The following is a 12880-nucleotide window of genomic DNA, read 5'->3' as shown; positions in this document are numbered from 1 at the left end:
GTTAAGTACCACTGAGTTGGTTCTGAGTCATAGAGAACCTGTATAGGGTTTCCAAGGAGCAGCTGGTGGGTTTGAACCAATGACCTTGTGATCAGAAGTCCAGTGTTAATGCTACAGCACCAGAGCACGACTCCACAGTGATTTATTAGTTTCCAAAAATATTCAAGAAAGCTATTGTCCATAAATAAAGGATAATTTTCCTCTAGTCCTTGATTCAATCAACTATAAACATCTACTAAATAACATTCGGGGAGTTAGGAATTCAAAATTACTGTTGTTGTTGAGTACTGTCAACTTAGTTCCGACTCATAGCAACCCTGTGTAGGATTTCCAAGGAGAAACGGGTGAATTGGAACTACCAACGTTGCAGTTCATACAGACTTTGCTGTCCGGGGCATTAACGCAAAATGCCACACCAGAAATAATCTGTGGCTCCAAGAAATTCACACTCTCGTAGGGAAATAGAGATTATTGACATTAGTGGGAAAGTCAAAGCAATTAAGTAACCTTTGCTATTTCACAGTGACATATTGCCATTTAAAAAATATTACTGCAAGCGGAATTAATGGCAAGTTACGCACTCGGAAAAGGCTTGGCAAACATGTTTTCTATCAACAGTTTTAATCAAATCATTAGCCCATACATTTATAATTAACCTTGACCAATACAGGTATACATAAATATGCTGATTAAGAATTTGCTAATTATCATCATGATTTCAGAAGTTAGCTGGCATTTTTGTGACAAATATAAACAAACTCACTGTAGGTTATTTGCAGGTAAATGGAGAGAAATATTAACTGCATGGGTAAAAAAGAACATGATAAATATCATCATTAAAATACTCCAACAATGACTTGCTTTGAAAGCCCAAGTGTCCTACAAATGTCATTTTACTTAAAGGTAGAAGAGCATCTTCGAGAATAATTGTCTCTTGAATCAACTTATAGATTCAATCTGTTGTAATACAGAAAAGTCCTGTAAATCATAAATTTATCAGCCTTTCATAATTAGAATGCCATAGCTGCATGCAGTTAAGTATCTTGGCTGTTTTCTGGCTTTACTTAAACCAGAAAAGAGATATAATCCCAATAACTAAGCCTTATTGCAGCTGTTCTGAGTAGACGAGAAGTGTTTTGAGTATCTAGGAGCTACCCCCAAAGCCGTATGTGCACACCCCAGTGACCATGGGTTAGCAATCCTGGCCTGTCTGCTCGCTTTTAGTATTAAATATTTAATGGTGTATTTTTCTTTAATGAAACCCAGGCCCATCTGATCAGTCACTGGGATCATTTAGTAATGCAGTCAAAGTTATCATCCTGTTATTTCACATCAACTTTGTAATTAGATCATTCATCACTTTAGAATCCAAAAAGATTGCATTCTTTGCTACTTTCTAGTATGCTGCAGTAGGAATCCTGGTGTAGGATAAGCACTGGACTGATAATTGCAAGGTCAGAAGTTCAAACCCACCAGCCGCTCCTCTGAAACCCTACACAGGATTGCTATTAGTTGGAACCAATTTAATATAATGTAACATCATCAACAGTGAAACACAACCAAGCTCATCAGTAAAAGGTTTTAAAGTTTGTTAACTTGAAACCCTCAAGTGGCAAATACACAGTTCTGACTATCAGAAGTAATTTTCTTCCCTCAAATTAGCCTAGCAGCAACACTGAATAACGCAGCACTAGTATGCCCAGAAGGAGTCCTGGTGTGGCGATCTGGGCTAATGCGCCAGACTGCAAAGTCGTTTGAACTGCAAGGTTGGTGGTTCAAGCTCACCAGCTGCTCCTTGGAAACCCTATACAGGGTCACTATGGGTCGGAATCGACTCGCCCACACTTAACAACAACAACAGTATGTCCAGAATGAGCTGTTCAACAGTTGGGTCCTGGTCTTGTTCTAACTGATATTAAGCGTCCCTGTCATCTCTTTCCACAGGTGTCGTCAATTTGACTAGAGTTCATAAGGAACTGTGTAAAGAAGACCTGGAGTTAGAAAACCAAAAGGGAAGAACCTTCTAAGCATTTCTCAGGCTGAAAAACTGAAGAAAAAATTCAAGTCTCAAGTTGCAACATATGAGGAACCTGGTGGTGCTACAACTCTGGTAGCATAGTGGTTATGAATAGGGCTGCTAACCTCAAGGTCAGTAGTTTGAAACTACCAGTCGTTCTGCAGAAGAAAGATGAGGCATTCTGCTCCCATAAAAATTTACAGCCTCAGAAACCCTGTACAAGGTCTCTATGAGTTGCAACCGACTCCAGGCCACACCATCACCACTGCTGGTGCTATTGTGGGTTAAGCATCGGGCAGTTTGGATCCACCAGCTGCTCTGCTGGAGAAAGATAAAGCTGTTTGTTTTCTTAACGATTTAAAGCCTCAGGAACCCAATGAAGTAGTTCTACTCTGTCCTCTAGGGTTGCTTTAAGTCAGAATCAACTTAACAGCAGTGGGTTTGGATTTCTGTTTGGTATCTAAGTAAAATGTAGAATGATTCAGTGAGTGTCATAAAAAATAAAAAATAAAAGATGGAAGGAATACATCAAGTCACTGTACCTAAAAGATTGGACAACATGACATTCAACTACTTCAGGAGGTAACATATGATCAATAGCTGATGGTACTGGAGGAAAACATTTAAGATAAGATGCACTGAAGGCAGTGACAAAAAACATAGGTTCTAGAAACCATCAGAATAGCAACTGAAATGTTTTGACAAATGGATGCAGCACTGTGAGTGGTCACTTGTCTATGCCAAAAAATTGGGAAGGCAGCTACCTGACCAACCAACTGGAAGAGGTCCAGATTTGTGCCCAATCCAAAGAAAGGCTATCCAACAGAATGTGGAAAATATGGAGCATTATCATTAATATTACATACAAGGGAAACTTCGTTGAAGATAATTCAAAGACAATTGCAGTAGTACATCAACAGGAAATTGCAAGAAATTCAAGGCAGATTCAGAAGAGGAAATACAGTAAGGGGATCTAAGTAGGCTGGAAGTAGAAAATGCCAAGAAGTTATTTACCTGTGTTTTATTGATTATACATAGGTATTCAACTGTGTGTATCATAACAAACTGTGGATAACATTGCAAAGAATGGGAATTCTAGAACACTTAATTGTACTTCAAACAGAACCTGTACACAGACCAAGAGTCAGTCATTCAAACAACACAAGGGAATACTGTGTCAGTAACCTAAAACATGTATGTCAAGGTTTTTACCATATATTTAATCATATATTTAATATGTCTGCTGAACAAATAATTCAAGAAGCTGAACTAACAAGGGGGCTTCAAAAAGTTTATGGAAAAATGTAATTAAAAGATAGTGGAATTTTTCCATGAAATTTTTGAAGCCTGAACATAATGAGGAAGACTCATTAACAACCTGTAATATGCAGATGATACAACCTTGCTTGCTGAAAATGAAGGAGACCTGAAGCACGTAATAAGAAAGATGTATTACACCTCAACATAAAGAAAACAAATCTCACAGCTGCACAAACAAGCAACACCATGATAAACGAAAATATTAAAGTTAAGGATTTTGCTTGGATCCATAGTCAATACCCATGGAAGCAGCAGTCAAGAAATACAATGACTTATTGCATTGGACAAATCTGTTGCAAAAGACCTCTTTAAAAAAGTGTTAAAGACCAAAGATGTTACTTTGAGGACTAAGGTACAGCTGGCAGACCATGATATTTTCAATCACCTCATACGCATTAAAAAGCTAGATCACAATCAGGAAGACTGGAGAAGAATGGATGCATATGAATTATTTGTTGTTGTTGTTATGTGTCATGGAGTGGAGTTGGTTCTGACTCATAGTGACCCTGTACATGGTTTCTGAGGCTGTAAATCTTTACAGGAGCAGAAAGCCTCAATATGAATCATAGTATTAGTAAAAACATTGAATATATTGCAGACTGCCAGGATTGTAAACAAATCTGTTTAAGAAGAGGAACAACCACAATATTCCCTAGCAGTGAGGATGGCAAGATTTCATTTTACATACTTTGGACATGCTATCATGAAGGACCATTTCCTGGAGAAGAACATCATGCTTGGCAAAGTCATGAAAAAGGGAAAGACCCTCAGTGAGATGAATTGATACAGTGCTTCACACATAGCAAGGCTGTGTAGATGCTACAGCATTGGGCAGTGTTTTGTTCTATTGTGCACATGGTCACTATGAGGCAGAACCTAACAAAAACAGCATGTCCAGAATGACTAACAGGTCTGAAAATTCAAGATTATAACTGAAGATATCAAGATTAACTTTATCTAGCTTTTTAATGAAGTACATATTTCTTCAGAAAATGTAAAGGATCCGAAAAGACTTATTCAGTAATTTTTCCTCCATAATGATTTATATACTTATTAAAATCATGAGGTTATGGCAGAACATCACATAAGTTACTTATTAGCAATCTAAATCTAAAAGCAGATATGAATACATAATATTTAATATAATGTCACTATTTTACATTTTATTTCCTATTTTGAATATATCTTAATCGAACATATGCAATGCTGATTCTCTTCATATTATTAATTAGCAAGTTCTTATTTTAACATATTCTCCATTGCTTCTCAAATTAAAAAGAATTCTCCCCTGAAAAAGGAATTTACTCAGAATGAAACTGAATGTATAATGTAAGTATCATAGTATAAAAAAATACCTAAATCCTCAGTTTTAAATTTATACATAACCACAGTGTGTTCTGTAAAAATGGCTTCCCCTAATAGCATCAAAATGAGACTTTGGAAAGGCAAGCACCAGAGGTCACATATGTGGCCTGCAGAATAAAAGTAACATGCTACCAGGAGAATTATGATTTTGTTTGAAAGAAGAAAGGGAGGGGAACATCTTTGAGAAGATGTGGAATTCTCATAAAACAATTCTGGGGCAGTCACACAACATCATGGAGTTGAAAAGCACTTTGCAGAGCTCTGAAAACAACAATATGACATAGGTTTTACGGTCAGGAAGGTCACTTTTATTCTTGTTGCATCCAGTTTAATGTCTGTTATGAAATGTTTATGCAACTAGCCTGTTTTCTATTTCACTGCTCAAATCTTATCACATTTCTTCTAATCAGCCTGACAAATGCATTTTATCTTTTTCTAAATCCTTGTCCATTAGGGAAAAATAAGTTTCTGTGATTAGAAAACAAGCTAAAAAGCAGATCTACTAAACTTAATATTAAGCTATTAATAGCCACTGCCTATAATTATCAATTACAATTTGGGGATGGAATAGAAAAAAACTACATATTCCATGTTATTTCAGTGACTAAGCCAACTAAAGCACTCTTATCATTTAATTTTAAATTCATTCTTTTAGCATGACTGTGCAAGAGCCATTTCACTTAGCATATAATGGTTATTTTTACATTTCCAACATGAAATCCTAAGGAACTATTCTGAAATCATGCACTGCAATGAAAGCAAGCAGTAGTAGGTGATTTCTGTCCCCATCAACCATGGACTGAAACCAACCAGCAAAATGCCATTTCCTGCTTGCTAAATTTCTTCCTAACCAAAAAGGTAATCCTCAGAATCTCAAGAGACATCAGCACAGGGTACAAGGGTGAGCAACCATCTAAGACTCTGGTTTACAGCCTGTCACAGACTGCACTCTCCACTGTAAGGAAGCACAGGAGCCACCAAAGACTGACATTTCATAGTCAAATGTAAATAAGGCTGGGGGCAGGGCAACAGTAGGAGAAACAAACATTTGTTTCTGATAATGTATCAGGTACTTGAATGAGCATTTTATATTTGATCCTCCCTGTTATTTTATGATTCCCATTTATAGATGAGGAAATTGAGGTTGAAAGAATTTAATGTATTTGCCTAGAGAAATCAACTTAACCATCATACTATCCAAACTCATATATGTTCTCTAAGTGTAATTTTCTAATCTTTAATAGTTTATATGGATTCATATGTTCATTTTCTCTATTAGTAGCAAATGGTCATGATGCAATCCATAGGTTAAACCATAGAAGTTGTTGTGTCAAGAAAAATACATCTCAAATCTAATGAGAAATGTTGCTTGAAGAACCAGGTGTAAGGAACAAAAGTATGAGGTGGGACTGAGAAGGAGATTATAGAGATGTATACATACATGTTGTTTTCCCTACACAATGTGACTTAGCAGCAGAGATGAACCTGTCCTGTTTTTTGTGTTCTCCTGTGTTCTCACTAACAAATATCTCCAGCTCATTCCTCCAGGCTCGGGCAACCTTCATACCAGTCAGTAGTAATCGCCACCTGGTAATCTTAAAACTCCATTCTTTTATTTCCATTCAGCCACACAATACAACAACATATAATTTAGTTGTTTTGTTTTAAGCAACTATGCAAATGGAGCTTCAAGTCAAATTCTTTAGCCTCTCCATCTACATCAGATTTTCACTCCAAGAAAGTCTGGAGCCACTGCCTTCAGTAATTTTCTATTACTACCTAATGGAGTCTTGATGTGGTGCCATGGGCTAATGTGCTGGACTGCAAGGTCGTTTTTGAGCCGCAAGGTCAGCAGTTCAAGCTCACCAGCTGCTTCTCAAAAACCCTATACAGGGTTGCTGTGGGTCAGAACCAACAACAACCTAATGCAAAACAAATATTTTAAACATCCAGCTTTTATTCAAACTCATATTGTGATTACTAAATATAACCGAAACATGTATAACACAGATTAAAACCTCCTCCAGAAGAGAGCCCTATATTTTCTTTAGTTCAGAAGGTGGCACCTCCTCACTCTCCAACAACACATCCAAATCAGTCTATAATTGTTTCCCAGCAATATCCTCTCTTCTGAAATTCATGTCAATCAATAATTTTTTCTTGCTATATGAAGCATTTCTTGATACCCTCCCCTAGAAAAATTTCTTCTGAGTCTCATGCTACTTAATTTTTACATATTCAATAAATTCATAAACAGAAAGGATGTATTTATTTAGCAAACTCCAATAATTTAAACCTTAATTGCTGTGTGCATGAGCATGCATGGATACATGTGTTTCCATGTGTGTATATGAGGGAGAGAGGAGTCTGGAAATGGGTCTTTGGAGTAATGAGGAGACAATTTTCTAAATAACATTTAGCACTGAGAACCTAGTCCAACGGATTTTTAGTAGAATCCCCAAAGTAGTGTTCACAACATAAAATGCCAATTTTTCAGAAGTTAATTATGGGCGTCTATTAGAAAAAGCTTGTTAAGTACCGTGGAGTAGGTTTTGAGTCATAGTGACCCTGCCAAGGGTTTCTGAGGCAACAAATCTTTAACGAGAGCAGAAAGCCTTGTCTTTCTCCCGCAGAACAGCTGGTAGTTTCAAACTGCCTACCTCGAGGTTAGCAGCCCAATTCGTAACCACTATGTGCATTATTGAATGATGCAGAAAGCATCAAAAGAAGATGGAAGAAATACACAGAGTCACTGTACCAAAAGGATATGGTTGATGTTCAACCATTTCAAGAGGTAGCATATGATCAATAGCCAATGATACTGAAGGAAGAAGTCGAAAGTGCATTGAAGGAAGTGGCAAAGAACAAGGCACCAGGAATTGATAGAATAAACATTGAAATCTTTCAACAAAGTGAGGTGGCACTGAAGGCAATCATTCATTTATGCCAAGAAATTTGGAAGACAACTATCTGGCCAACTGATTGGAAGAGATCCGTATTTTTGCCCATTCCAAAGAGAGGTGACCCAGTGGAATGTGGAAATAATCAGATGATATCTTTGATATCCCATACGAGTAAAATTTTACTAAAAGTAATACAGAAACGGCTACAAGCATACATTGACTGAGAACTTACAGAGGTTCAAGACGAATTCAGAAGAGGCAGTCAAATAAGGGATATCATTGCTGATGTCCGATGGATCTTGGATGAAAGCAAAGAATATCAGAAAGATGTTTACCTGTGCTTTACTGACTACACAAAGGCTTTCGATTGTGTGGATCATGCAAAGTATGAGTATTCCAGAACACTTACTTGTGCTCATGAGGAATCTGTACCTGGACTAAGAGGCAGTTATTCAAACAGAACATTGGAACACTGAATGGTTTTTAAAATTAAGAAAGGTGTGCAACAAGGTTGTATTCTTTCACCATACTTACTCAACCTGTATGTTGAGCAAATAATCTGAGAAATTGGGTTCTATGAAGAAAAACGTGGCATCAGGATTGGAGGAAGACTCATTAACAACCTGCGATATGCAGATGATACAACCTTACGTGCTGAATGTGAAGAGGACTTACAATATTTACTAATGAAGATCAAAGAGCACAGCCTTCGGTATGGATTACATCTCAATGTAAAGAAAACAAAAATCATCAGCACTGGACCAATAAACAACATTCTTATCAATGAAGAAAACATTGAAGTTGTGAAGGACTTCATTCTTCTTAGATCAATTATCAACACTCATGGAAGCAGCAGTCAAAAATCAAATGACGTATCGCATTAATTAGGCAAATCTGCTGCACAAGACCTTTTGAAAGTGTTGAAGAGCAGAGATGTCAGCTTGAAGACTAAGGTATGCCTGACCCAAGCCATGGTATTTTCAATAACCTCATATGTATGCTAAAGCTGGATAGTGAATTAGGAAGACTATAGAAGAATTGATGCTTTTGAGCTATGATGTTGGAGGAGAATATTCAAAGTGCCATGGGCTGCCAAAAGAACAAACAGATCTGTGTTGGAAGAAGTGCAGCCAGAGTACTCCTTGGAGGCCAAGATGGTCAAACTTCGTCTCTCATACTTTGGACATATTGTCAGGAAGGACCAGTCTCTGGAGAAGGATATCATGTTTGGTAAGATGGAGGGTCAGAGAAAAAGAGGAAGACCCCCAGTGACATGGACTGGCAAAATGGCAGCATCAATGGGTTCAAGCATGGCCCAGGATCAGGCAGTGTTCCGTTCTGCTGTGCATAAGGTCGCTATGAGTCGGTACCAACTCAATGGCACCTGACAACAACAACATTAGAAAAAGCCATCAGCTCATATCTCAGGATGAAAAATTTTTTCATCTTCCACTCACTCCTTTCCTTTTGAGGCAAGTGTAATCTTAATATAGTAAGTGAATTCACAAATGCACTCCTCTCAAAAGACCAAGAGACTTGGTAACAAAAGAATCATTTTAACAAATGTCTAAAAACCAAAATAGAGAAAAAGAACAGCTATATGAGATCTAATTATTAAAGATATAACATTTAAAACAAGCTTGAAAATTACTGAAACCAGGTGATGGATAAATTAAGTTTCATTATATTTATCTCTCTATTTTTGGGTGTTTTTGAAAATGTCCCTAATAAATATATGTATGTTGTTGTTGTTAAGTGCTGTCTAGTTGGTTCTGACTCAGTGAACCTATATAGGGTTTCAGAAACTGTAAATCTTTATGGGAACAGAAAGCCTCAAATTCTCATTTCAAGTGGCTGGTGGGCTTGAACCACAGCCTTGTGGTTAGCAGTCCAGTGCTCACTGTATAGAGCCACCGTGCTCCTAAAATATATACATTAAATGCCAACCAATTGGTTTCAACTCATAGCAACTCTGCATAGGGTTTCCAAGGCTTTAAATTTTCTCGTGAGCAGAACGTCTCATCTTTCTCCTGTGGAGCAGGCTCAAGTGGTGGTTTGCAGCTCAGTGCTTATCATATTGAGCTATTGCACTCCTATATATAGATACAGATATAAATATAATGTATTGTTGTTAAGTGTCGTTAAGGAGGTTCTAACTCACAGTGACCCAGTATAGGGTTTCTAAAGCTTTAACTCTTCACGGGAGCAGAAAGTCTCATCTTTCTCCCACGATATATACTGGTCTGCAAGGTCAGTTGGAACTGCAAAGTAAGCAGTTCAAGCTCACCAGTCACTCCTGGGAAACCCTATATAGGGTCTCTATAAGTCGGACTAGATGGCACTTATCAACAACAACAACTATGAGCAAATTTAGAGAATAGACTTTCCGAATTCCATATGTAATGACAAATGAGCTAGCTACAGCATAAGGTAAGCATGCTGAATACCTGCACAGAAACTTAATGAGAGTAAAGCCAAAAGCAAAACAGAAAATAAGGATCATATTTGCGGCCAGTTAAAGCCAGCCTTTGTCAAAGCATGAATTCAAAACAAAATTCACTGGATGGAAAAAAACAAGGCAGAATATAAGTATACCTGATAATCTGTACATACAGAAGCAATGACAGAAGACAATATGCCAGGAGGTGTCCATTTCTCCTCTTTGATTACTTTTATCCCAGTAAAATAGAGCAGTCGAGAAAGAGAAAATTCTCTGCCCAGTACTCTCCAACCACTTCCATTGTACTTAACAATGATCTGTATTATCATGTGCTAGTGGCATGAGCTCAGTAGCTCATCCCTGAGATTTGCAGGATACCAATTAGCTCAATAGAAACGATTCTATTCTTTAGAAATAAAGGGATCACTTTTAAGTGATTCCCTCTGATGACTGTTAAACCTACATTTTAAGGCAGAAATCATGCACCTAAGGACAAATCCCCAACAAAATCTTGAAGATAGATATTTTCTACTTTATAGTAATAACAAACACAAGTACTTGGGGAGGAGCAAAGCATATTATTAAAACTTTGTCAGTTTAATCAGAGAGATATAATTTCCCCTCTACAAGACAAAAATATAATTTCATTGGAAGATAATTTAATATTAAAACTAATTGAAAGCAGCAAGATAAATGAAATTACACATTTCACATAAAGCAATAGCAAACATTTAAAACATTTTAATGAATATTAATAACACCAGTAATTAGCAATTGTACATTTATGAACTTAATGCTAGGAATGAAGTTATACTCATTATAATGTGTTTGTGTGAGTGTACATACACAAAGGGGCTTCAAAAAATTCATTGAAAAATGAAATAGGAAAACAATGGAATTTTTGCACTAACTTTTTGAAGCTCCCTCATATATATACATATGTATTTTAAGGTACATTTTTTTCTCTGAGTTGGTGTTACTTTTTATACTGCTTAACAGCAAAAGAGCCAGTGTGCATAGTATACATGGTATATGACAGGTTATGAGTCCTGGTGTGGCACTGTAGGATAATCACTGGACTACCAACCACAAGGTCTACGGTTCAAACTCACCAGCTGCTCCTCAGAAATGTTATGAGTCGGAACCGACTCAATGACACTTAACAACGACAAGAAGGCAGGTTGTATTTTTGGAAGCGTATGACAGAAACATATAAAACATATACTACTTATAAAATATTATAAGTATTATGTGTTAAAATCAATTGTAGATTATAGACAAACCATAATTTTTAATGCTAAGATGATATGATCAGAAAATCATTTTTAAAAATTGTGGAAAAATAAAAATTAACCTCTAGTGATCATACAAATCAACTACATTTCAATTGTTAAAAAGCAAGCACATTTAAAAACATTACTTAAAAATGTTCATGAGATAAATGTCATTGACTGTCTGCTTTAAAATAACAAAAAAAATTGACAAAACCATCCTCAAATGTTATATTTTAACCTATTATTAAAATGTGATCATGATTTTTGAAAATCCAAATACATAACATGAGAGAGCAAGAACAGAAAAAATACACAGTGAAAGTACATAGCTGATCTTTCATCCCCAATCCAGGACAAAGTCAAGAATCCATCATGATAATCTTCCTCTCTTGGCCCAAACAAACCCTCCGAATCATTTTCAGAAAGAGCGCTTTAGGTCCTCACTACCGACAAACCACAGGCCAAATACCAAATGAAACTAGTTTCTATTACTGACCTAGTAATTTAGTGACCAAAACATATCAACAGATTTTTTAGACAATTACTTTTAAATCAGAAACTGTTATGTTCTTATGTGACTTATGGATTCAACTAAATTGTTATCAGGCTCTATACTGAAACAACCACCAGAAACAAAACGAATGGAGTCTCAAACTTAAATTCATTAGTAGGAAATAATGGGATATGAGGCTTTCTCTTGAGACATTCAGGAATTGTGCTCAGGCTATTAATAAGAATACTGTTAAAACAGAAAAGCAATATCCTTTTCAACATGGATAACACGAATACATTCTCTACTCATTGAGGTGCAAAAGGCATGAGAGTCCTGGATTTTCCAGGTAGGTTCCAGACTTTCATGCAGCTAACAACAAAATTAGATGCAAAAGGTTGATTTACAACACTAGCAAAGATACAAAACTTAATACTTACTTTTGCAAAGGCTGCAAAAATGTCAAAGGCAGGTGGGAGCTGAGAAGCATCCTCTATTTCTTCTTTCACGAAATGTTGAAATGTCATTGCAAGTTGCCTGAGGCCTTCTTTCTTATCTTCAGTCAGTTTGTTAATATCTGTTTTTAAAGAGAAAATAAATAGCATAAGCACAAAGTGAGCTTTTAAGGGATAATTTTCAGGGCTTCGATTGCAGCTGTTAAGCTAGATATTTCCTACCCTAAATTCCATCCTGACACAGAAAAACTACATGCCCTTTTATTTTTGGACTATAAGTCACAATAATATTTTATTATCTAAATTCTGCCATACCTCATCTATAAAATAAAAATTAAAATCTATTAAACAAAATAAAACACACATACAGATGAAAAAGCATTAAAATCAGAATTAGTGTAAGTATATGATACCACAGAGAGCTAGAGCTGAGAGTGAAGCAGCCAGCTGACATGAAGTGAGGGGAGATGCACAAGAATATCCAAACTTGCACATAGTACCCATCTGACCTAGCCTCAATGGCTTAATAATCAGAACTCAACTAGAGAAAAATGAAAAAGAAAACAATTCTTGATTATGGAAACAAGGGTAAATTGCTACAATTTGATAAATTTGA

General features: G+C 36.5%; 1 protein-coding gene across 1 annotated transcript in view; it reads right to left on the bottom strand.

The window, feature by feature from the left end:
• SMYD3 (SET and MYND domain containing 3) overlaps positions 1 to 12880 on the bottom strand; it is a 1025869-nt gene that overhangs the window by 773814 nt on the left and 239175 nt on the right. Inside the window, exon 5 of the mRNA XM_006871271.1 lies at positions 12250 to 12386. Coding sequence (XP_006871333.1) covers positions 12250 to 12386 — 137 coding nt within the window. The remainder of the gene's footprint in view (positions 1 to 12249; positions 12387 to 12880) is intronic.

This window comes from Chrysochloris asiatica, unplaced genomic scaffold (assembly GCF_000296735.1).
Source record: "Chrysochloris asiatica unplaced genomic scaffold, ChrAsi1.0 scaffold00165, whole genome shotgun sequence".
NCBI classification, from domain to species: Eukaryota; Metazoa; Chordata; class Mammalia; order Afrosoricida; family Chrysochloridae; genus Chrysochloris; species Chrysochloris asiatica.
Note: the sequence above shows the minus strand (reverse complement) of the source record. Positions and strands in the feature narration are given on the sequence as shown.